Source organism: Theobroma cacao, chromosome 5, assembly GCF_053813885.1.
Source record: "Theobroma cacao isolate CCN51 chromosome 5, ASM5381388v1, whole genome shotgun sequence".
Taxonomy (NCBI): Eukaryota; Viridiplantae; Streptophyta; class Magnoliopsida; order Malvales; family Malvaceae; genus Theobroma; species Theobroma cacao.
Genome location: NC_142643.1, coordinates 47,261,708 through 47,284,796, shown reverse-complemented (window position 1 = coordinate 47,284,796; position 23,089 = coordinate 47,261,708). Strand labels below are relative to the sequence as shown.

General features: G+C 37.0%; 5 protein-coding genes across 6 annotated transcripts; 4 read left to right on the top strand and 1 right to left on the bottom strand.

Annotated features, from left to right (window-relative positions):
- The first annotated feature begins 433 nt into the window (after positions 1-433).
- On the top strand, positions 434-2,012 carry LOC18600583 (Pectin lyase-like superfamily protein). Its single transcript, XM_007031111.3, has 5 exons — positions 434-600; positions 706-865; positions 1,192-1,425; positions 1,509-1,759; positions 1,856-2,012. Exons 1-5 carry the CDS (start codon positions 434-436, stop codon positions 2,010-2,012), a joined length of 969 nt encoding a protein of 322 aa, XP_007031173.3.
- Positions 2,013-2,974: 962 nt separating this feature from the next.
- On the top strand, positions 2,975-8,025 carry IREG3 (iron-regulated protein 3). 2 transcript variants are annotated; one of them, XM_018122197.2, is made up of 14 exons: positions 2,975-3,662; positions 3,874-4,093; positions 4,206-4,269; positions 4,589-4,713; positions 4,796-4,885; positions 4,975-5,151; positions 5,266-5,340; positions 5,582-5,683; positions 5,772-5,889; positions 5,993-6,139; positions 6,498-6,604; positions 6,684-6,797; positions 7,256-7,556; positions 7,730-8,025. In XM_018122197.2, the coding sequence occupies exons 1-13, from the start codon at positions 3,496-3,498 to the stop codon at positions 7,553-7,555; spliced, it is 1,806 nt and encodes a 601-aa protein (XP_017977686.2). In that variant the 5' UTR covers positions 2,975-3,495; the 3' UTR covers position 7,556; positions 7,730-8,025. The 2 variants fall into 2 exon arrangements, with proteins under 2 accessions (XP_017977686.2, XP_007031168.3); XM_007031106.3 differs by having other exon boundaries at positions 3,868-4,093.
- A 2,556-nt stretch (positions 8,026-10,581) lies between these two features.
- LOC18600580 (uncharacterized) lies at positions 10,582-14,747 on the top strand. Its single transcript, XM_007031104.3, has 9 exons — positions 10,582-10,890; positions 11,852-12,379; positions 12,471-12,536; positions 12,686-12,852; positions 12,954-13,110; positions 13,204-13,294; positions 13,379-13,788; positions 13,988-14,092; positions 14,179-14,747. Exons 1-9 carry the CDS (start codon positions 10,612-10,614, stop codon positions 14,473-14,475), a joined length of 2,100 nt encoding a protein of 699 aa, XP_007031166.3. The 5' UTR covers positions 10,582-10,611; the 3' UTR covers positions 14,476-14,747.
- Positions 14,748-15,881: 1,134 nt separating this feature from the next.
- On the bottom strand, positions 15,882-18,761 carry PBG1 (20S proteasome beta subunit G1). The gene is made up of 7 exons (XM_018121683.2): positions 18,621-18,761; positions 18,419-18,483; positions 18,241-18,317; positions 17,149-17,278; positions 16,827-16,986; positions 16,544-16,729; positions 15,882-16,210 (listed from the first exon to the last, which is right to left on the bottom strand). Exons 1-7 carry the CDS (start codon positions 18,624-18,626, stop codon positions 16,097-16,099), a joined length of 738 nt encoding a protein of 245 aa, XP_017977172.1. The 5' UTR covers positions 18,627-18,761; the 3' UTR covers positions 15,882-16,096.
- A 253-nt stretch (positions 18,762-19,014) lies between these two features.
- Positions 19,015-23,004, top strand: LOC18600578 (HIT zinc finger and PAPA-1-like domain-containing protein). Its single transcript, XM_007031101.3, has 8 exons — positions 19,015-19,155; positions 19,708-19,971; positions 20,090-20,446; positions 20,879-21,548; positions 21,661-21,761; positions 21,943-22,032; positions 22,122-22,249; positions 22,540-23,004. The coding sequence occupies exons 2-8, from the start codon at positions 19,819-19,821 to the stop codon at positions 22,682-22,684; spliced, it is 1,644 nt and encodes a 547-aa protein (XP_007031163.3). The 5' UTR covers positions 19,015-19,155; positions 19,708-19,818; the 3' UTR covers positions 22,685-23,004.
- The last annotated feature ends 85 nt before the right edge of the window (positions 23,005-23,089 follow it).

Sequence of the window (23,089 nt, the reverse complement as noted above, 5' to 3'; positions counted from 1 at the left end):
TAATAATAATAATTTATGATCATAATATCATGTCAAATTTCATAATTATTTTTATTCAAATGAATTTGTGATTTATATTCAATATAATTTAGAAGGAAAAAAATCATATAACATTATTCTTTTTCCACTAATAGTTTCATGAATTCAATGTGTATACCAAGTTCATACTTTGCTTTAATTGGTTCATGTCAAAAGAAGATCTGGCTTGCATGAAAACCTACTGTGCATGGAATTGCACTAATGATTCTTTCCATAAGTAATCATTTCTATATATATCCCACCATTCTTTTGTTCTGGCAATGCTCCCCTCAGATATACGTACCTTCGAAGAATTCAGAGTAAAAAAATCTTGGGACTGAACCAGCACTCACCCAAAATGCAGCATACAGCACCATGTATGATCATGCTGTTATTACTTTCTTTGAGGACCTCCATGGCTGATGATTGTAGCGCTGGAAATGGTGGCTCTCAATTTGCATCTACCATCGTCGTGGACAAGTCTGGTAAAGGAAACTTCAACTCGATTCAATCTGCCATCGATTCCATTCCTTCGAACAATGCTCAATGGATCAAAGTCCGAATTAACCCTGGTGTCTACACGTAATTTTTCTTTCTTAAACAGATGATATATAAGATTTTCACCAACTCAAGGTATAACAGCACTGGTTTAATTACCTACTCACCTTCTTTTCTTTGAATACGCAGGGAGAAGGTGGTTATTCCGATAGATAAGCCTTGTATTGTTCTTGAAGGACAGGATCGAAGTGTCACAACGATTACCTTTTACGCCCACGATAGAACAGATAGGAGTTGTACTTTCACTTCCTTTGCTGACAATATAGTTGCAAAGGGCATCACTTTCAAGGTAAAGCTTCAAGCCATTGCTCTTCATCTTTTGCACTAAAAGCTTCTTTGCTTTCTTTATATTTATCCACGCTAGCTGCGGAATCTGCTAACAAGAAAATACTGTACAGCAAAAACAAACTATACAAGACAAAGAAAGGCGTGTTTTGCCCTGACAGCTTGAGGGAGACTTTGTAATGTCAACCTGACAGTATCAACGATACACTTGTTGTACTGTTCATGTGTATAAACTTAAAAACATGCCTCTCTTCGTCTTTGACAGTGCCATATTTTGGATTAATGTGCTAAAAATATATGAATAAACCAAGCTGTTGATCTCTATTGCAGAACTCGTACAATCATCTGTTGCTGCTAGAACGTCTCTCTAGCGAAAGACCAATTCCCGGTGTATCACAGGCAGTTGCAGCAAGAATTCTAGGCGACAAATCAGCATTTTTTCAGTGTGGTTTCTTGGGGTTGCAAGATACGTTGTGGGATGCAATAGGCCGCCATTACTTCTACCAATGCCATATTGAAGGAGCCGTGGATTTCATCTTTGGTTATGGCCAATCTCTCTATGAGGTAACTGATTCAAACAAATTGAAAACCTCAACACAATTGCCAGAAGCAATCAACAGATGTTTGGCTTCTCATGGTTTTTCCAGGACTGTTCGATAAATGTTACTGCTGGTGCATTTTCTTCACAAATTCCTCTAGGTTATATAACAGCTCAGGGCCGGCAATCATCAAATGATCCTAGTGGTTTTGTGTTTAAACGAGGGGAAATCTTTGGCACTACGCAACCTTATCTGGGAAGAGCCTATGGTCCTTATTCTAGAGTAATATTCCAGGAGACAACAATGAATGCAGAGGTGGTCTCTGAAGGGTGGGATGCCTGGAGATACCCAGGAAAAGAGTAAGATCCTTTTCTATTTCCATTTTTAAATGCAAATTTCGTCTCTTGAACTTGATACTGATTAAGGTGTGTCTTTGTTCTGCAATAAAATCTTAGAGAAAATTTTATGTATGCTGAGGTGAACTGCCAAGGAGCAGGATCTGACACTTCCAGGCGTGTTCCATGGGAGAAGAAGCTCAATCCATCCCAACTGAACCAATTTTCAAGGTCATCTTTCATAGACAATGATGGATGGATTGGCAGACTGCCATGAGAACCCAGAATTTGATTGAATTCACAGAATTTTTCTGTTGTCTTAGCTTTTCAAATTTTAGAGTCTCTGTACTCTAATTAAATGGTCAATTCATCCATATTATTTGGAAGAACACTTATTTGAAGGATTTACATTTAATGCACCGTCAGTTTATAATATCGATGCTCCTCTTTCTTACACAATGACATGGACGAATTTTATTCATGAATTGTTCTTCATCCCTCAACACCTTTTTACCTTGTCTCTTCTTTTTTCCATTCATATAATTCGTGATGAAGTGTCTGTAGCTTGCCTGATTGTGTTTCTTTTCTCATTCTTAAATCTTAAATGAAGATGGTACCAAATTTGAAAGAGAGAGTATAGTCTATAAATATGCAGAAATGTGGTCACCTAGATGGGAATTGGCAAAAGTTAGTTTGAAAGTTATATTGTAACACATATTGTATGATGGAGGAAGGCCATGGCCCCCTCAAAATTTTTGATATGTCCAAAATACATGAGTATCATTTAACATTAAATTGATCAATCATTGTGTTATTGGCTATTTTCAAATATTGTTTGGATGTAATCTTTATTATCTTTTAATTGGAAAAATAAAAATTTTTTTACATTTGTTTCATATTAAATTAAAAAGAGTATTCGAACATTTAATTTATTAGTTAGTGTATTATCTGCTGTTGTCAAATCTTCTTTTCCTTAATTATAAAAAAAAATAAAAAGAGAATTTGAAAAAAAAAAGAATTTAAAAACAGAAAAATGAGTGGTAAATTTCGATAGTTAAAGTTCTTTTTGGTGTTACCATTCCTGACAGTTCTAGTTGTTCAAGATTTTCAAAGGGCTGCCATATGTGGAAACTGAAAAAGCAACTTGGCAAAATCCAACTGGTGAACCAAGCTTCGCACGGACCCACAACCAGAAACCTGGCGCCACCCATCAAATGTAATGGCCACATAATATCTCCCCATAGACCTCTCCGCCCACCGGCGGACTCTTGCGCAAAAATTCATACCCAGAACAGATAAGCCTCAACTTTCAACAACCCACCTCTTGTCCAACCCCAATTCTTTGTGCCACACACACACACACACAAAACATAAAAAATTTCAATTTTTAGCCATTTGAAGCCAAACCCAGATTGTTATTGGTATCTAGAAACTGAACCAGTTCATTTTGGTACACGAAAGCTTCCACTTTTTTTCATTTGAAGCTAAACCCAGATAGCATTTGGTATCTTAAAAGCTGAATCATTTCATATTGGCATTTGAAAAGTTTCAATTTTTCTTGCTTTTTGACTCATTTGAAGCTAAACCCAGATAGCATTTGGTATCGAATCCAAGAGTGGAAAAGATTGCTATTTTTGTGGTTCAATTTGCTTTCTTGAAGGCTGCATGAGTTTGGAAGAACTCAAAAGTGATTATTGGTGCTTCAAATTTGGGCACTTGAAGAAGAAGAAGAAGTCAAATAAGCAACAGCGGAAGCTAGCATGGCAATTGTCGCGGTTACAAACTCTCAGCTCTCTTTCAATTTGTTTAACTTGTCTGTTACCAGAAGAGAAGCCTCTATATCGAGACAAGCTGCTTCTAGAATTCGCCATCGCTTCTCTTCTAGCCGATGGTTGAATCTCAACTCCCCTTCTACTACTAGACATAGGTAACAGTTTTCTTTGTTGCTCCTAAATTAAATGTGGCAAATGAAAAATAAAAATTTATGATTTTTGATGCAATGTCTTGTGGCATATAGAACTGATGGTTCATAATTGAATTGGTTTTGTAATATGTTCTGAAAAAAAAGCTGTTTTTAGTAATTGAGAACTGAATGAGGCAGCTAATCAATTTTTGTTTGTTTTTCTGTTTAGTTATAGTTTTCGCAGTTTGAAATCTAGGTGTTCTATTACAAATACTGATGTACAATTCAACCATGTGGCTACCGAGGATGAAGTCCCGGAAGATATATCAGCAACAGAAATTGGTTGTTGTTGTTCAATTTCAATAGTTCAGCTCAAGCCTGATGTTCTCGAGACTGAATCTTTGAGCATACTAACAGGGGATACTTATGTAGATAGTCTTTTGACAACACTGCCAGTATGTTCCTCTTTGTGTTTATTAATTAATTTATTTTCACCTCGAGTTCAATATTCTCTATACCTTTCTGCCACTTTTACATATTGACTAACAGTTTCCTTCTTCTTTTCAGGTATTATCAGAGGAGGAGCAGAAAGCCCTTGCAGCAACCCCAGCGCACCCTGAGGGATTGTATGGTAGGACTTTCTGTTTTCATCTAATCAAAGCACAATAGAATAGATGTAAAGTAATACTCTGACAGACTTAAACTCGCTTTTGATTTGAGTGTTTAAGGTGTATGTATATAACAACTGAATGTCTATGAAGGTTAGTTGTTGTGGCCATCCGTGTGCTTCAGAGATTGGGGTTGTAAAAAGTTGTTACACTGTGTGACCTGAATGCAGCCAAATTTGTTTGTTATGAACTGAAGTGTCTTGTAATTTTGTATCTTGTCCAACGATTTTAATATAATTGTGGTCTTTTAAGCTGCTAACTTTAAGGACATTCATATTTCAGCATTTTATGCAAGTTGCCTGGCTGGGAATTTAGTGGAACAGCTTTGGAATTTTGCTTGGCCTTCTGCAATTGCATTGCTTCACCCAAGCCTTCTTCCAGTGGCAGTCATGGGTTTCTTCACTAAGGTACAGATAAGCCTAATGACATAAATTCACTACATAGAACAAGAGATGATAAGAGTACTTTCTAACAAATTTCTGTTACCAGCTTGTCATAATCGTTGGAGGTCCTTTGGTTGGCAAACTTATGGATCATTCTCCAAGAGTGCCTTCATATATCTTTTTGAATGTTGTGCAGGTACTTCCAAAAACAAATTTTTTTTTTCAATATAAATGTAAAACTAATACTGTTCTAATTTTTTTTCAAATTTTATTTGCATCTGCCAGGCTGCTGCGCAGTTGTTGTCAGCCTCAATGATAATTCATGCCCATATGGTCTCCCCTGCTTCTGCTTCATCTGTTCTTCGCCATCCTTGGTTTGCTGTGCTAGTGTTAGCTGGGGCTATTGAGAGGCTATCTGGGGTGGCACTGGGGGTTGCTATGGAGCGTGACTGGGTTGTGCTGGTAGTACCCTTATTGCCTATTCTGTGCATTTTGGTTGTTTACTTCACAGACGATATTATTATCCATCTCTTGCAAAGTGGAGCATGAATTAAAGTAGACACTTTGTGTTTGCAGTTAGCTGGAATAAATAGGCCAATTGCACTGGCACAAGCAAATGCTGTTCTAAATCGAATTAATCTGCTTTGTGAGGTATTTGATAATCTTAAGATCTTTTACATTTTTTAAACATTGGTCTGTGTAACTATCTTTGTATTTCGAGCCATAATAATTTTCTGTTTACTTGTAACCCATAGAGCATGAATCCTATAATACGTGCAGGAAAATTTATAAATTTGCAGTTATCTTAGCAATCAAGTAATGAAATGCTTTTCATGATAAATACCATTGTTGAAATTTGTTTGAAGAGATTCATTATCATCTATAATTGCAGATAGCTGGCACATTATTATTTGGAATTCTTCTCTCTAAATATGATCCAGTAACCTGCTTGAAGTTTGCTGCCGGTTTGATGATGGGGTCATTACCAGTTATGGTAAGTGCTTTTGTGCTTGTACTTTTTTTTTTTTTTCTAGGGAAAATGGGGTCTACTTTCTTTTCTTAATTCTAACACCATTCCTCAGATTTCTCTGACATGGTTAACGAACAAACTTTCTACTGGGGTTCTTGACCGTGCCAGATGTTCACAAAGCTGTTGCAGAACATCTGATGAGGGGCAACTGCCAGATGCTGATAACTTTGGTAAAACTTGTTCATTTGAAATCCTTATTTAGTGGATTGCTTCTTTTTCAAAGGTTGATATTCACTTGCTATATTTGGTGTTTGCAAATTTGTGGATGACCAGTTAATACAGGTTTGGAAGCCATCAAGCTTGGGTGGAGGGAATACATACAGCAGCCAGTCCTTCCTGCAAGCCTAGCGTATGTGCTCCTCTACCTCAATGTTGTTCTAACTCCAGGCAGTTTAATGACGGCATTTTTAACTCAGCGTGGTATTTTTCTATCTATTACGACCTATTTAGATGCAATAGAAAGTTACTGTACCAGGAAAGATAACAAAAGCAAAAAAAAAAAAAAAGGAAAGAAAAAAGGGGTACAAAGAAGAGGGGCTTATTACTATCATCATTTGGAGGACATGCTAACAGTGTTTTGGTCTAAAGCATTGCATGCACTGATATGCCTGAAGTAAATTCGTGCAGATAGTTGATTATAGACTACAGTCTGTTTTTATCTTCATTTGCTGGATGACCAATGATTACTTGAATAGATTTATTTAAGCTGAGTACAAAACCTTATACCTCTCAGAAATTCAATTCTGACTCCAAAGTGCTCCGTGGGTTTGTTTAACAGGTTTAAATCCATCTGTTATTGGGAGTTTTAGTGGATTATGTGCTTTTATGGGTGTTGGAGCAACCTTTTTATCTGCAACCTTGGTCAGGAGATTTGGCATTTTAAAGGTTGGCTCGTGTTTTGTTTTGTCTGCTGAAATTTTCTATTTTGGGGCTGGTTCTAACTGTCATCTTCTCCTTCAAACAGGCTGGAGCAGTTGGATTAATATTTCAGGCTTCACTTCTCACCATAGCTGTTGCTGTTTACCAGAGTGGATCTCTTTCCCAGAAGGGTCCCCTCCTTTTCTTCTTATGTTTGATTGTAAGAACAAACTTTAACTTCAATATTTTTTTATGGACTAGACCATTGATTTTAAGTGGAAAACCAAATAGCCTCGGTGAATTAGGAATCTAGGAAGGCAGTAGTCAATCCGGTGTACAGCATCAGTCATGGTTGTAGATCTGATTTGAAATTTATATTCAGAAATAACTGTTTATATTAGTTATCTGCTAATAGCATTGAAAAAAAAGGCGAATAGATTCTCTAAATGTCTATATAACTCAAACTATTATTCTGGCAGTATTGGAACTCAATGGAGCCATCACTATCCATGTTGATGTGTCTAGTGAGTTCGGCTTGGCTGCTCTAGCTAAGGCCAGAAAACCTGGCAGCTATATAGGATGTTTCAATAGCAAAATATGAAAGAGGGTAGAAAATACAGCCGCCAGTCTTAAAATTAGCATAATACCTGAATATGTACCTTCACCTCCTGTATGCAGGTATTGTCAAGGTTTGGACATATGTCATATGATATTGTTGGGGCCCAGATACTTCAAACAGGAATCCCATCATCCAAAGCAAATCTTATTGGGACAACAGAGATTTCTGTTGCCAGTTTAGCAGAGTCTGTAATGTTGGGAGTTGCAATAATTGCAAATGATGTTTCACATTTTGGATTTCTAGCAATGCTATCACTTCTATCAGCAGTTGGAGCCGCATGGATGTTCTGCCGATGGTTGTTGAATCCTACGGAGGAACAAAGAAACCTTTTCTCTTTTGATCCTCAATTTCAATTATAATGTAAGTACATAATATGCGGGTATTTTCCTACGACTAACATGTTCATTCAATTGGTTTAGCCTTGTGGTTTACTTAGCAGCTATATCTCACCTGAAATTTTTTTTTTTTGAATTGCTATTAGCGGAATAACATATGATTGTCTTCCCTCACTTCTTTTCTTCAATTATCAACAGCTGCTGTTATTCCCACAGTGCAAAGACGGTCTGAAAGTAATATGAGCTATGATACATTCAACACTGTCCTCATCCATTTACTTAGAAGATGCCTGAGGTATATAGTTTGATCTCACATGGTTGCTTAGTGTTTCTATTGTTGTAGTTCTTTATTGTAAAGTCTTTTAACAGTCCTTTGAATAACATTAAAGGAAAGAAGATGAGCCAGTTGATTTCTGAATTTTATTTTGCTAACACTGGGTCCAACCTGTATAAATTTGTAAAGCATTAATCAATTCAAAATTTTGTTCATGAAATTCTGGTTTCCTTGTTGCCTTTGTAGTTCAATGTGATCATAACTCATAAAACATTTCTTTGGGTTAACGTTCATGTAAACATCGATTGAGAGAACGAAGGGAGAGTGATTAATGAAAGCATGTAGAAGCAAATAATATATCATCTAGGATAAGGTAAAGCATGAAAGTGATACTACTGTATATGTTGGTTTCTGCTTAGCTGTTTCTTAACTGATATTTTTATTTTCAACCTCATCATTCATTACTTTTCAGCTGGTGTTTAACTTTTTGGGTTTCTTCTCACTGCCATTGCCATAAACATAGATTCTTATCTGTCATTAGAGCAACTCTAGGATCTCTCCTGAGGGCATAGATGGCACTGTTTCTGTGCTAAGAAAAATGACTTAGGGTCAAAATGGTAATGGATAGGGTATACTTAAAAATAAGGTACTCACTCAAATCTTATTATGGAGACATCTGAATTCTATAAATCCGAATAAAATAACAGACATGAAGAAAGACAAACAAAGAAAAAGAGACAAGGAAAAGTATCAAACTCTTATTCAACAATGTTGACCTGAAATGGTGTTACATAGTATAATTGTGTTAACCAAGATGTGCCGCTGCTTATGGGGTATTGGGTTTCGTATGGGGGTCAACGGCACGTACCCGTCACGCAGGGCCCTCAAATTCCAAGACCTTGACACACAGCATCTAAACCAGAGACTTAGCCATCCATGGCTGCTGGCTCTTCATCAAAGACAATAACAGTATAACACGCACTTCAAAACTTTTTTTCCCCCACACCCCCAAACCAAAGCAAACATATTTTCCCATGAAACCAAACAAAACTATTCCTTTGCTATTCTCCATGCACTGTGAAAAACTTGGGGGGAAAATGCCATAAAAAAAAAGAGTGTATTGTGATGTTATTATTCGTTCTCGATAAGATAGATGTCTTTCTTTTCATTTCTTTTCCTTGTCTTTGATTTCAAGGAGGGAAAGGAAATGAAAGGAAAAGAAAGGAAACGAAAGGAAAGGAAAGGAAAAGAAAAAAAGGTACTGCTCCTACAATCTACAGTACTTACCATGTTCAAGTTACAACGAGGGTCACGTTAATCCAGGCAGGCAGGCGGGCAGGCAGCTTCAAACTAGATTTACCATGTTCCTACCGCCATTGCCTCAAAACCCTCCCGTGTTTGTCGCGTGTATTCTAATATTTCTACGTCAACTTTCTACCCTTTTCCATCAGCACATCAATGTTATGTTTCTGTTCTCCTGTCAGAGTTTTTGTTGTTTCTCACGATATATTCACTTATCTTCTCGGCAAAAGGAAAGGGTGAGATTGATGCTGGTAAATCATAAGAAGTTAAAGGTGATGGGATGTTACTGTGTACCCTTTGCAATAACTGATCAGAAAGAAAAAAAAAAAACAGATACCATTTCATTTTCATGGGTAATTAAGCAAATTTTGTATTGGATAAAACTCTTGGTTATCAACATCTACATCGAAAAATCTAGTACTTATTTGAGATGATGTTGAAACAGTTCCAAGGATTGAGAGTTGTAAGACATGTGGGTCTAAATTATACTTTAAAATTATTCTTTTTTTTATTTACAAGTGAGTAAAAGGAACAGTACATCAGCTGTAGCACAAGGTTTTTCTTTCATTTCCTGAAGCAAAATCTTATCCAATCCATGAGCATGATCTACAACAGAAATGTCATCCTGGTTTAGAACACAAGCTTTCATGGCTTACATTTGAACTTTCTTCTCACCTGGGCATGTCCATATTTGTATGTTTAGTTTGAGAGAGAGATTGTCTTTCAGTATGACACCACTCCATTTCTCAAAATTAAAAATAAAAAAGAAAAAAGCATTTCCATAGCACAAAGTCCCACACTTCCACCCCCCATAGGCCCTTGAGAAGACACAATTCTAGATGCACATCAATAACCCACCTTGAAACTTGGGTGATAGAGAAATAAAAAGAGAAGAAAGCTTCTCTTCCACCAATCCCAATATCATGCTAAGAGAAAAGAGAGAAATACTTGTAAAAGATACCAAAAAAAAAAAAAACCATAGAAAAAGAGAGAAAGGGAAACCTCCTTCCCCTTCTTGGCTCCAACCTATGCTGTCAAAGGCAAAAAAAAAACTCCATAACACCTTCCCCATAATTTTCCACAACCCCAAAGAACCCCACATTACCATCATTTTCAGTTAGACAAACGTGAAAAAGTATTAAAAAATAAATAAATGGATCTTTTAAATACCAAAGATAATTACTCTCCCTCTCTCTCTATGTTCCTTTATCTCTCAACAGTCACAGTCCCATGATTTTACATCACTTGTTTATAGGCCATGGAGACCTATTCACCCATGTAACATAAATGGTTATCTTTTTTTTTTTTCTTTTTTTCCTTTGAAGTTAACCTATGCGTATAAGGAAGAATGATATAGAGAGGGGGGCAAAAAAAAAAAAAAAGAAAAATGTTCTTTTCACCATAAACTTCTGTGGCTGTTGGTTGCCACAGTGATATAGACTTGAAAGCGCCCATCTTTTCATGTCTATTGACACTGATAGTTGATATATCACTTGGCTTGTTCATGTCCTCTTTTGACCCTCTATTTCTCTCCTCTGCTTGCTTCATCATTGTTAAGCACTGTGTTGAAGTAGAACTAAAGCTAAGCCAAAGACGACAAAGACCCCTTAAAGAGAGAGCAAAAAAAAGAATACACCACACACACAAAAAAATGGGGTCTCTCGGAGCTGAAACTGCAAAGAAGAAAGCAATGTGGCTGTATCCAAAAGTTTCAGGTTTTAATCCTTCTGAGAGATGGGGGCATTCTGCCTGCTATTCCAATGGGGTTGTTTATGTTTTTGGGGTATGTTAAAAACTTTCTTTCATTGGTGTTTTGCTGCCTTTTCATCAAATGTTATTCTTTTCTAGTACAACAACAATGCAGAATTTTTTTCTGTAACAATTTTTTTCACTAGTAGTGTTATTGGATTATTTGCTTATTCAATTTTATTCTTTGGTTAAGCTTGTACTGATTCTCTTTCTCTCTCCTGGTTATCTTTGGTTAAGGGAACATATAACTTTCTTTCATGGCTTTTAGTTCTTTGCTACTTTCTCTTGTGGTTCTTGTTGGAATGTTATCAGAAGTTTGTCCTGGTTTCACGTTCTCCAATTAGGAAGACTATAAGTAGGATGACTATTAAATTCCTACTTTTATAAAGAAATCAATCGTATTCTCTGTCTGTCTCTTTTTTCGTTTCTTATCTCTTCCTTCTTCTTGTTCCATTTACCCTTAATTGTCATGTTTTCAGTCATGTATAGCCAGCCTTATAGCTTTCTGGGAAAAGTTTGATTTGAGGTCTTCCCCGGAAAAAAAAAGAGGAGTAAAATCTGTTTCTTTTTTTGTTCACAATATTGTATTAGCTGTTAGATGCATGTTGTTCAACCTTTTTGGAGGAGATTGTGTTATGTTGGAAGTCTGTTTTCCTTCACGATACTGCTAAGGTAACAGGGGAGGAAAAGGACATTAGCTTCTTTGAAACAGTGTGTGAACATTAGGCTTTGTTTCTCCTCTCTGGTCTGATATATTGTCCAAGCTGAAACTCGAACAAAATGTTAATTTCGTGTTCTGACAGGACAAAACTAGTGTTAAAACTCTTTTAATTCTGTTTTCGCTATTGAGTTATGCAAACTTTGATGCTTAGTTTTATCAGTAGGCGATAAACTATAGGACCAAAAAGATCTAGGAATGCTTTCAGAGGAGAGGAATATAATCTTGATTTCTCTTTAATGCTGCATGTTGATCAGCCTGTTTTTACCCGTCACAGGGGTGTTGCGGAGGTCTACATTTTGGTGATGTTCTCATGCTAAATCTCAACACAATGGTTTGGAACACTCTCGTGACCGTAGGGCAGGGTCCTGGCCCTAGAGACAGCCACAGTGCTGTTCTTGTGGGGACTAAAATGATGGTGTTTGGGGGCACTAATGGTTCTAAGAAGGTGAATGATCTTCATGTTCTGGACCTTGCATCAAAAGAGTGGATTCGACCTCAATGCAATGGTGCTGCACCTTCTCCTCGTGAAAGTCATACTGCCACGCTGATTGGTGAGGATAAGGTAGTGATTTTTGGAGGAAGTGGGGAAGGTGAAGCAAATTACTTGAATGATTTGTATGTTCTGGATCTTAGGACTATGAGATGGACTTCTCCCCAGGTGAGAGGTCATATCCCGGTCCCTAGAGACAGTCACAGTGCTGTTGCAATAGGGAACAAGCTTGTTGTGTATGGTGGGGACTGTGGTGATCGATATCATGGAGATGTTGACGTGTTTGACATGGACAATTCAACTTGGTCAAGGGTATTGATTTCACTTTCCTGGTCTCACAATGTCAGTTTTAGAAAACCAAATTGCTTTCTTGACGAATCATGGTTTTCAATTTTCTTTACAGTTGGCTGTTCAAGGCTCTTTACCAGGTGTTAGAGCAGGTCATGCTGCTGTGAATATTGGAACAAAGGTAGCACATAATACTAAGTTAGCGTTGTTAATGAGACTAATTCCCTTTTTATCAGCTGTTTTGTTAGGATTTCAAGTGGATTAAATTTTATTTTACAAAGTTAAGATCATTCGGGGGGGTGTCAACTGGACAAATTTATGATTTTGCAGGTTTTAATTATTGGAGGGGTGGGAGACAAACACTACTACAATGATGTTTGGGTACTAGATGTGAATGCTTGTTCTTGGGCTCAGCTAGATATATGCGGCCAGCAGCCTCAAGGGCGGTTTTCTCATACAGCTGTTTTCTCAGAATCAGATATTGCTATCTATGGAGGGTAAGTTCCTTTGATTACGTTATAGCTTTACGTCCCTGCCTCTTGTCTTGAGACATTGGGTTCGACTTGTAATTTCATGGACTTTTACTTAATATATGCAGGTGTGGGGAGGATGAGCGTCCAATCAATGAGTTACTGGTTTTACAACTTGGAGCACAGCATCCAAATGGTCGTTATAACATTTCCATGTGCAAAACTTTTGGAAGCCATTGGAACCAAGAAAAGAGAAGATTCCTAAGAGTAGCACCAAATAACTTGGTAATGAATATGTTGGATTAACCGCAAAATTGCTACCCCATTTTATTGTTATGACCCTATGGAATAAGAGGTGCTTAATTTATTTTGAAGCAGAAAACTATCTATTTTGGGGATAATGACATAGCAAGACAGGGAGCTCATGAACCGGCACAAGAAGCAAAGCACTCTTCTCAGTTAAATTCAGGTTGGTTTGGAATCAAACTTCCTTGCCTCGGATAGAACTTGATGTTTCAAATATGATTAAATTCATCTTTTCGTTACTCTTTAGATACTTCAAACCCAAAGAGGAGAAGAACTGCCAATTCAAAGGCATGGGAAGTTGAGTCAGAGCAAGAGGAACATTCCCTTTCGCTCTCACAGCATTCATCTCCTTCACAATCTGATCAAGAACAAGCCCCAGCACAAAAACCCACAGATTCCACAGGGTCTGAAGGACTAAACCTGTTTAAGCAGTTCCATCATATTCCAAACAATTTTCAGCCAAACAATGTTCCAAATAACCATAAGGAGACCAGATATATGGTACACAAAACTCAACAAGATCTGCAGTTTATAAGAGAACATCAAAACCTTCAAAAACCAGAACAATATCTTCATGTTGTTCATCCTGGCAGACAAGGAACACAATACCTGGCTGGGGAACAGAAACACTTAGATGCAGGGCCTATTCACAATCTGGTAAAACATCAATTTTTTGGAAGTAAAGCCTACAACATTTTGCATTTGATGGAATGTCTTAACTTTCTTGTTTGAAATTTTGTCTGGTATTGAATACATATGATCCCATTATCATCGTTACTGTTCTTTTTTGCTGTTTTCTTCTTTGTGGTCTAATTCTACTTGTTCTTGCTTCTCACTGGGGTTATTACATCCTTAGCTTGGTGCTGAAGTTCGTGGTAAAGTTGATGCAGCCTTTGACTCGGGTTTCCTGATGACAGCAACTGTTAATGGGAAGATATTCAGAGGGGTCTTATTTGCACCTGTAAGCTTTATATTTTCAATCATGGAACTTCCTAATTTATTGGTTCAAGTATACCTTATCATATCGTTTACTTGATCAAACATTAGGGGCTGGGGGTCATCTCTAGAGGGCCAATGCATGCTCAAAGTCCTGCATCAACAAGCCAGGTTGCTGCTGCTGCTCAGCCATATCTAAGCTCAAGCAGTTCAGAGCCCTACAAGTCCTCCCAGCCACCAACAATGCGCATTGTGCCTGAATCCGGTCATAGCTCTCGAACAGCTCAGGTAAACAGACCGAATTCGGTCACCAGAGCTACTTCATCTGCAGCAAAGGATCCAAAGCTAAGAAGTGATCTTAGAGATGTGGTTCTTACACTAGGAGGACCTGGAACTAGTCATGTCTGACATTCATAGAAAACATATATATATATATATAAACCCTGCTTGTGGGTATCAAATGATAGCCCTTTCTTCCTCTTTGCTTGATCATGTAAATGTTGATATATATAATTATTTCCCTTTATTTTTAAATTTTCCCTCTTGAAAGATGGTCATTGTATTGTAGGCTTTTTTTATGATTTGAGGTGATTGTGTTTGAGCATTAGATTTCTTTCACCTTTTTTGCATGTAGCCTTTTACCTAAAAATGGTTATAAAGGTAATGCAAGAGCCTGTTTTTCTTTCCCTTTTAATCTCAACTCACAAACTATTTTGTTGTAGTTGTAGTGTACTACATGAGAAGGATTTACTTAAATGATCCTAGGTAAGGTCTTTGTGTCCTTAAACACTAATTTTGAGATATTTAAATTTGTTAATTTTAAAATATATATATATATATATATATATATATATATATCCGAACTCGATTAAATTAATTGAATTTGATTATTATTTTATAAAATATAAATATTGTAAGATATTTAATTATAATGTAAATATTAACAATGTATTAAAATTTATTAATTTTTTTTAAAGGAAATATAAAAAATTGTCTGTGAAAAGAATAAGAAGGATTTCCATGGGACCCACAGAACAGAACATACCCGAGAAGATTTAGGGGGGGTGTAGGGGGTGGAAGTTTATGTTCATGGAAGCACCCGCGCATCTCGCGCGATACTGTCCGTGAAAGGGGGTGTCGCTTTCAACCGTCTGATACGTTCTGTGATCATGCTTATGATGTGATGATGATAGATTGAATAGAAAAAAGTTTTTATTATTAAATACTTTGCTTTTTATGGTGAGCAGAGCAGAGGGCAGAGGGGAGGGGAGGGGAGGGGAAGGAAAGGGGTCCTTTCCAATACGTCATTTGTCTTTTCAACAACTTTCTTTTTTCATTAGGAAATGACCCTCACCCTGACCTTTTACACGTGTCACTTCCTCTTGCCACGTGTCACTTTTCCAGTGGATTACCCTTTCTTGGACCCCAGAAAAGGCCCAACTTCTGATTTCTTGGGCCACCCTCTCTATGTCCAATGGAGACCTAAAGGTCCAGAAACCATGGACTACCCTAAGCCCAATTCATTGTCTTAAAGGCCCAATACAAACGATTTAAGGCCCAAATTTCGTTTTCAATGTTTGAGAATCTCTTCTTTTTTTTTATATATACATTAAAAAGTATTAAACATCTAAATTATAAAAAAAATTTCAAATTTTAATATAAAATACGTCAAATTCAAAGTTTTTATCTTAATTTACATGAAAATAAAAAAGAAGTACGCATAATGACTCCGAATCAATCGTACATCGATAATGGATAACACCACCACTACGAGCTTAAAAAAAAAATAAAAATAAGAGAGAGAGAGAGAGAGATGGAAAAAAGCAGCAGCTGCTGTGAGATAAATTATGATAATCAACCTCAAACTTCATTGTTTTACATAAACATAAAGATAAATGAGAACTCAAAAGAGTCAAAAGTTTCAACCATAACATATAAAGGTGGTAAATCAAATTTCCATTTTAACTGCTACTTGGTTGTTTGATGTTCTTTTTCAAGACCATAAAATGGATGGAAAGATTTGATACGGCTACCATGATCCTACAGCACCCTGAGTGGGATTCTGGAAAGCAGACAATTCCCAGTGAGTCTTCAATGAGTATGGCTGGGAAATCGTCATGCCTTCTTCAGTGATCTTAGCTATCTGCAAGCGACACATTTCAAATACATGAACACTAAATAGCAACCTTGCTAACATGGAAGCAAAACGAGTTAGAACTATTGACTCTTTGTGTTTCATTACATATACAAACATCTAACAGGCAATCATAGAATGGTTCTTCACGTTTTAACAAATGCCAATCAGCAAGCTTCTTATCAGAATAGTAATATCCTTAAGAGACAGATTGTTAACTAATGGCAAAACAGAATGCCATGCAGACGTGTGCTGCTACAGAAATTGCTATCTAATAGCAAGGATTAAAAAAGTTTCTATCCAAAACATGGAGTCAAAATGTTAAGAGAGAAGAAACCAAACCTGGAGCTTGTTAACAGCTGATCTGTCACGATAGAGGAGAACACGCATGCATTTCTCCAGTAATTTAACACCATCTTCAAAGCTCAAGTTCTCGTGCCACTCTTGACGAAGAATGGGCCGTGCAAGGTGATTTCCAAACCCAGTTGCAACATGATTGTCCTCAAAGTTTACACCGATCATACTGACCTGAAGAGTCATATTTATAAGCATGGTCAGTCACAACCTTAAAACCACACGTAACGCATTTCTAAACATTAGGACAAAGATATAACTTCAAGCATACCGTTCCAAGATACTTCTGTCCATTTTTTACTCCACCAAGTACAAGGGAGTTCCACAATGGATTGAACTTGTTACGCCTGTTATACATGACTCGAGTCAAATAATTGTGCACCTCTTTCGGCCCCAAAGAGTTGCCATCATCCCACATATTGTCATACAAGCTGCAATGATCAAACATCCAAGAGCATGTCAGAAGTTTTAAACAATGAAAATATGTGTTACCAACGAAACCCAAATGAAAAATGTGGGGAAAAAAGGAATCAGAAAACTCATGACAGAACAACCAAAAAAAAGTACTTCATTATGTCTCAGCCAATACTTACATAAGCTCATCAAGAAAACGCAAAATCTCTTGGAAATCACTAATTTCTCCGCTTGCACCCAGAAGAGAATGCTTGCCAATAGGCTTCATTCGCTCCACACTCTTGTACCGCAAGGTGGACCCATAGGAACCTGTCAATTAACAGGACACAAATGGGCCATAAGTATTCAATTACATTATGAAACTAGGACCCACTCAGATGGGCCATAAGTATCAGATCAAAGCAAGAGAAGAAGAAAGAGGAAGAAAAATGAAGATGAAAAGGTGAAATGCATACATGTGACAAATGAAATATAAGGAAAAAATGTATGTGTAATTATAAGTGCATTTTAATAAAAAGAAGAATAAGGCCTTGAATGTGAAAGAGAATGATGGTTGAGAAATACTAAAGAGTCTTAAATAACTCCATATCACTTTCTCTCTTAGAAAATCTAGCAACCATGCAAAATATTTCACAAAGGTTCCTTCACCTCAGTCAATAGAATTCTGTTACTGGCATTGCATAATAGAATTGACAAAGAGGAATTCCAATAAATGAAGTCCTGATTATACATATGACACTGCAATCAAACAAAAACATACCATCTCCATGTTCTAGCATCCAATATGAAAAATTTAGATACAGTACTGATCACTTGAGCCATACCATCAACCAAGCATCGTATCAAATGCTAATTTAAATACTAGGTCCTGTTTTGAATATAAAAGTTTTGTGTTACAAGTTACAACCTCTTCAGCTTCAGGCATTACCTTTACTGGCAATCCTTGAGCTACTTAGCCATAGTCAAATCCTTTAACTGAACCATCTATTCTATAACAACATTACATACGGCAATAATCGATGGACAGAATAAGGAAAATCCACATTTATATCACAATTTGAAAACAAAAGAAATCCACTTTGGGTCAAGGTTGATTAAAGCTAATTGTTTCATCAATCAATTCCAAGACACCAGAAAATTCTTTTAGTTGCATGCTTTTTTCACAGATCATAATCTATTTTCCAATAACAAGACCAATTCAAACACATATTAAAAAACACCAAATAAAAATTCAGAAAAAGAAATAGGCTTATGGAAGTGTATGAGCTGACCTCCCATATCAGCAGCCATCAAAATCCCATCTTTATACTTTAAAGCCACAACTGACGTTCCAGTCACATATGGGTACCTACCAAAAATTCAAACAAAAGAATAAAAAAAGGGAAATTTTCCAATACCCAACAACCAAAGCAAACCCTAGTTCAACTGGAAATCAGATAAAGAACTTACAGTGTCCTTTGAGAGTCAGATTCAGGGCCAAGTAAGCCGCTTTCAGGTTGCTTTGAATCCATAAACTGCATTAGAAAGAAAAATCAAAACAAAAAGAAGAAGAGAAAAAAAGGGTAAAAATCAGTTCTCCTTTTCGAGGTGGGAAGTTTTATGTTCACAAAAGAAAAACTGGGTTTAAAAGATAATTCATGAAACTACTTACATTCATTCTGATTTGAGGGTATAGATCGGTTCAACAGAAGCAGTAGAAAGAAATTGAGGATCTGATGCTCTATAAGAAATAATAGTCTGAAGTTTGCTCTATTTCCCTTTCACCAAGAAACTCCTTTTATAAAACGGGCCCCGGCCCGATTTGTATAGAATTAGGACTTATGAGCCGGGTCTTTTTTTCCCTTTTTTTTTTTCATAATTTGTATTTTATTTTTTAATTACATAGCCATTTTTTTTAGATGAAAAAAAAATCAAGCATATTTATCTATTACAGAGCGGCAAGTCAGCAAACGGTCATGGTCCTGCTAGCTTAACAAGACAAAAACAATGCAACCCTTCTCAGTTTCTGACCCAACCTTTTAACTCAGAGCGGTCTGTGTCCATTCACCTGCCACCTGGCTAAATCTCCCACCTCCAAATCTATTTACCACTGCCGACACCGATTGACTTTACTTTTCTTTCTTCTTTCCTCCTTCACATGGTGATCCAAGGTGTTGTTTAAGGCCATTTCAGCACTGCTCAGAAAGGTAAAGTTCTCTTCTTTTGTCGTTATCTTGTAGTTTTTCTGATCTTTTTTAAGTTTCTCTTGTCTTTACGGGGTTTCTGTAATCGGGTTTGCTTTTTCTTCTGGGATTTTTAGTCAAGTTATGCTTTTTATTGAATTTATTATGCATAGTCAATTTTGGCCATGTACAGTTTAGTCTCGTATCAGTTTGGAATTTTTGGTACTAATGTTTAGATCACCCTTTGTGCAAATATAAGTTTGTTTATTAATCTTTGCAAAAAAGATTATTGCAACTATGAAAGGAACTGAATTGTCTTTCTGATATTCCACTGAGAGCCAAATTCTGATATCTAACTTCTCTCAAATGGTGCAGAATAGAAGACCATAAAGATGCAAACTTTAGATTTTCCTCTTTGTTGCTCTGTTCTCGTTGCTATAACATGATTGCTTGAAGGATTATTTGCTTCCCTTTATTTTCATAGAGTGTCAGTTGGCTAACATGAAATGATGGAAAAGTTCTGTTATTGTAATTAAACATATTCGGAGCTGATTTCTTTTCTAATTCTGGTAACAGGGTGCCTGATGCACTGAGGGCAGTATTTGCTTCTTCTTTTTTTTCCTTAAAGAATTTTTGGGGGGGCACTGACAGCAGCCTTAGGCTCAAGCTTCAACATTTTTCACCACGATGGAAGGCTTTGGAGGCTTAGGCTTTAGTAATGTAAGCAATGCTACAAGGAAGAAAAGGAGTAACACATCCCGTCGCCCTCGGAGTGAGTCACAGCCTCAGTCAGAGTTGCATGATTTTTCTTCCTTGTCATCCACACCTCCTTCAGACAATGTAAGCAAGATAACAAGAGATGATACTTCTCATTATAGTTCTATTTGAAAGTAGCCTATTTGAACCTATGCAACTCAAGGCTTTATCTAACTAACACTGTTGAACTGGATTTGTTCAGAATTTGGCGAATGTTGAAGATGGAGCATATGGAGAATCTGATGAAGCTTCTAATGATGATTCTTTTCAAGGCAGCAATGTTCAAAGGCATGGTGGAGTTGATTCGAAAAGGAGCAGTGAAGGTGTCCTTGCCCCAACTAACTGGAAAAGCACAAGCATGGTGGGAAGTTTTGGGATCGTTTCAGATGGACAAGGAAATGAGAAGAAAGTTAAGAAAGTTAAACTTAAGGTTGGTGGTGTTATACGTACTATTGATGCCAATACTGTATCTGATGGTGCTTCTGGTGTTGGGTCTTCTTCTACAAAATCCTCTCACTTTTCAGATGCCCCCCGATCAATGCGGAAATCAATTATTAAGGTAGCTATTGTTTTTTCTTCAAAAAAAAGGTAGCTATTATACAAAATTCCCAAGTCACTAACCTTTTTTCACACTAGCTTTTCCACAATTTTATTGTATTGTTGTAACAGATGATCTGTATATTTGAGCTGAATATATATAGTTTAATCTTCAGAAATGAAAATTTTTTCTGCATTCTTAAATTCAGACTCTCAGGTATGTGCAAAAAAAATAAAATTGCAATGATAGTATACAGTAACTTAAAATATGTAGATGCTAGAAACTTAGCGATTGTCAGAAATTCTCACACTGGAATGCATGACCTAGATATTCTGTGGCATACTTAATTACTTTTCATGGCAACCTGGCTTTAGTGGCTTATTTAAGCTGGACTTATATGAATGAACAGAATTCTTATAGAGGTTCTTTTGTCTAATCTGTATTTTGGTGCAGGACAACTCTGATGACCATTCCCTTACTTCAGAGAAGGAGAGCAGCCTACGAGGGGTTCCATGGAAGGATTTCCCAAAAGGTCGTTTAGGTGTCCGGCAGGTAGATTATTCAAGGGGTAGGATACCTGCTGAAACAACAAATGAAACAGACAAGCATGAACCTGTCCGTAAGAGTAAGCGAGTTCCTAAGAAACGCTCATTAGAAGGAGTGCTTGATGATGCAGAAGTTGATGATGAGATTCGATACCTTGAGAAGGTCAAAACAACCAGGGTAACTGCTGATTATGATGTAGAACATGGAGAAGATGGAGGAAGAAAACAGCGGAAGATATCAAAGGTAGTGAATAGGAATGTTGGTGGCCTTTATGTCTTAGATGTTGAAGATTATGGTTCCTCAAGAATGGGAAAGGAGGCTAAGAAGTCCAGATCAGGAAGAACCTCTGAAGATACTGATTATATGGAAGAGGACGAAGAATCAGTTTCAGATGTTGAGCCAGAAAATAGGAGAAAGAGAGCTAAAATGGAGATTGTTGATTTCCTAGGGGACTCTAAGAAGGAAATGACTGTTACTACGCGTCAGCGTGCGCTGCAAGCTGGAAAACATAGCTCCTCTAGTTTTGGTGTTTCTCCTATTGAGTTCCCAAATGGATTGCCTCCTGCTCCACCTAAAAGTATGTATTGTTGCTCCTGGTACCTTTTCCATTTTTGTTATTGTCAAACATGACTTCTGTTGAACATTTTCTAAACCTCTCTTATTTGTATCCTTGAATGATCTGGTCACAGAGCAAAAAGAGAAACTCTCTGAAGTGGAGCAGCAATTGAAGAAAGCTGAGGCTGCTCAGAGACGCAGGATGCAAGTCGAGAAGGCAGCTAGGGAGTCTGAGGTGTGCCCCTTTTTTTCCTCCTTTTTAATTTTCCCTATATCTGAAGGGGCTGGGGTGAATTTGAGAAGGTGATACAAATAATGACTACATTCTTGGGAATGTCAGCAAGTTAGGGGGGAAGGTGTGCAAATTGTATTGATGTTAAGAGGATGTAGGGATTCACCTTCCTTGATTTTTCTAGGCTGAAGCAATCAGAAAAATTCTGGGCCAAGATTCCAGTAGGAAGAAACGAGAAGATAAGATAAAAAAGCGGCAAGAGGAAATGGCACAGGTAAATATCATGCCAATACCCTTATTTCTATTCAAATCTAACTAAATCAAATCATAACTTTTACTTCTGTATCTTGATTTTCTATGCAGGAAAAAGTTGCAAATTCTATGATACTTGCATCAGACTTTGTTAGATGGGTTATGGGCCCTTCAGGAACAGTTGTAACATTCCCCGACGAGGTCGGCTTACCAAGTATATTTGACCCCAAGCCTTGCAGGTACACATCCACTATCTTCTTGAACAGTCAAAATTTGTAGTTACAATATATAGTTTTATATTATCTTCTATCTTCTTTTGGTTTTAGACATCTGACTGAACTTTTCAAATAAAATTCTGTGAAAATCTGAGACTTTTTTGGTGATAGAAGGAATTATTTCAAGTTTTTTCCGAGGACAACATTCTATGCCTGTCTAGCCAGTGGTTAATATTTCCACAAATCTTAATGATTGTCTCTTCTACATCCAAAAACTCATACCCTGACCCACTTATTTTTCATTCGAACTGCAGTTACCCTCCTCCTCGAGAGAAATGTGCTGTTCCATCTTGTACAAATCCATACAAGTACAGAGATTCGAAATCGAAGCTTCCCCTCTGCAGTCTTCGATGCTACAAGGCAATACATAAAAAGATGTCTCCGCTTGCTGCTTGTTAGTGAAATGTACTCGTTCATATAAGCCTGAATAAGCCTGTATAACCAGGCACCATGGTTTCTGTTCTGTACATAAGGTGTGAATGGGATAGTTTATTTATCTGATGTAAATATGACTCTCAATACCAAAAATATGGAGTATAGGAGAGATAGAGAGAGGTTACATTAATAATGACTTCAATATCTCCTTTGCACACTGTAATGCTATGATATTGTACCCATTGTGTTGAATCTGATAGTTGAGAGAGCTGAGCTAAATGTTCTCATAATTTTCTGCCTGTCAATCCCTTAATGGAATATACATGTTCTAGTGGATTTCTTCATGTTTATCTACTTGCCATTAATGTCCTTAACAAGGTTGTCCTGAACTCATTCCAATCACCAACAAGGCTAATCATCGACAAGCTA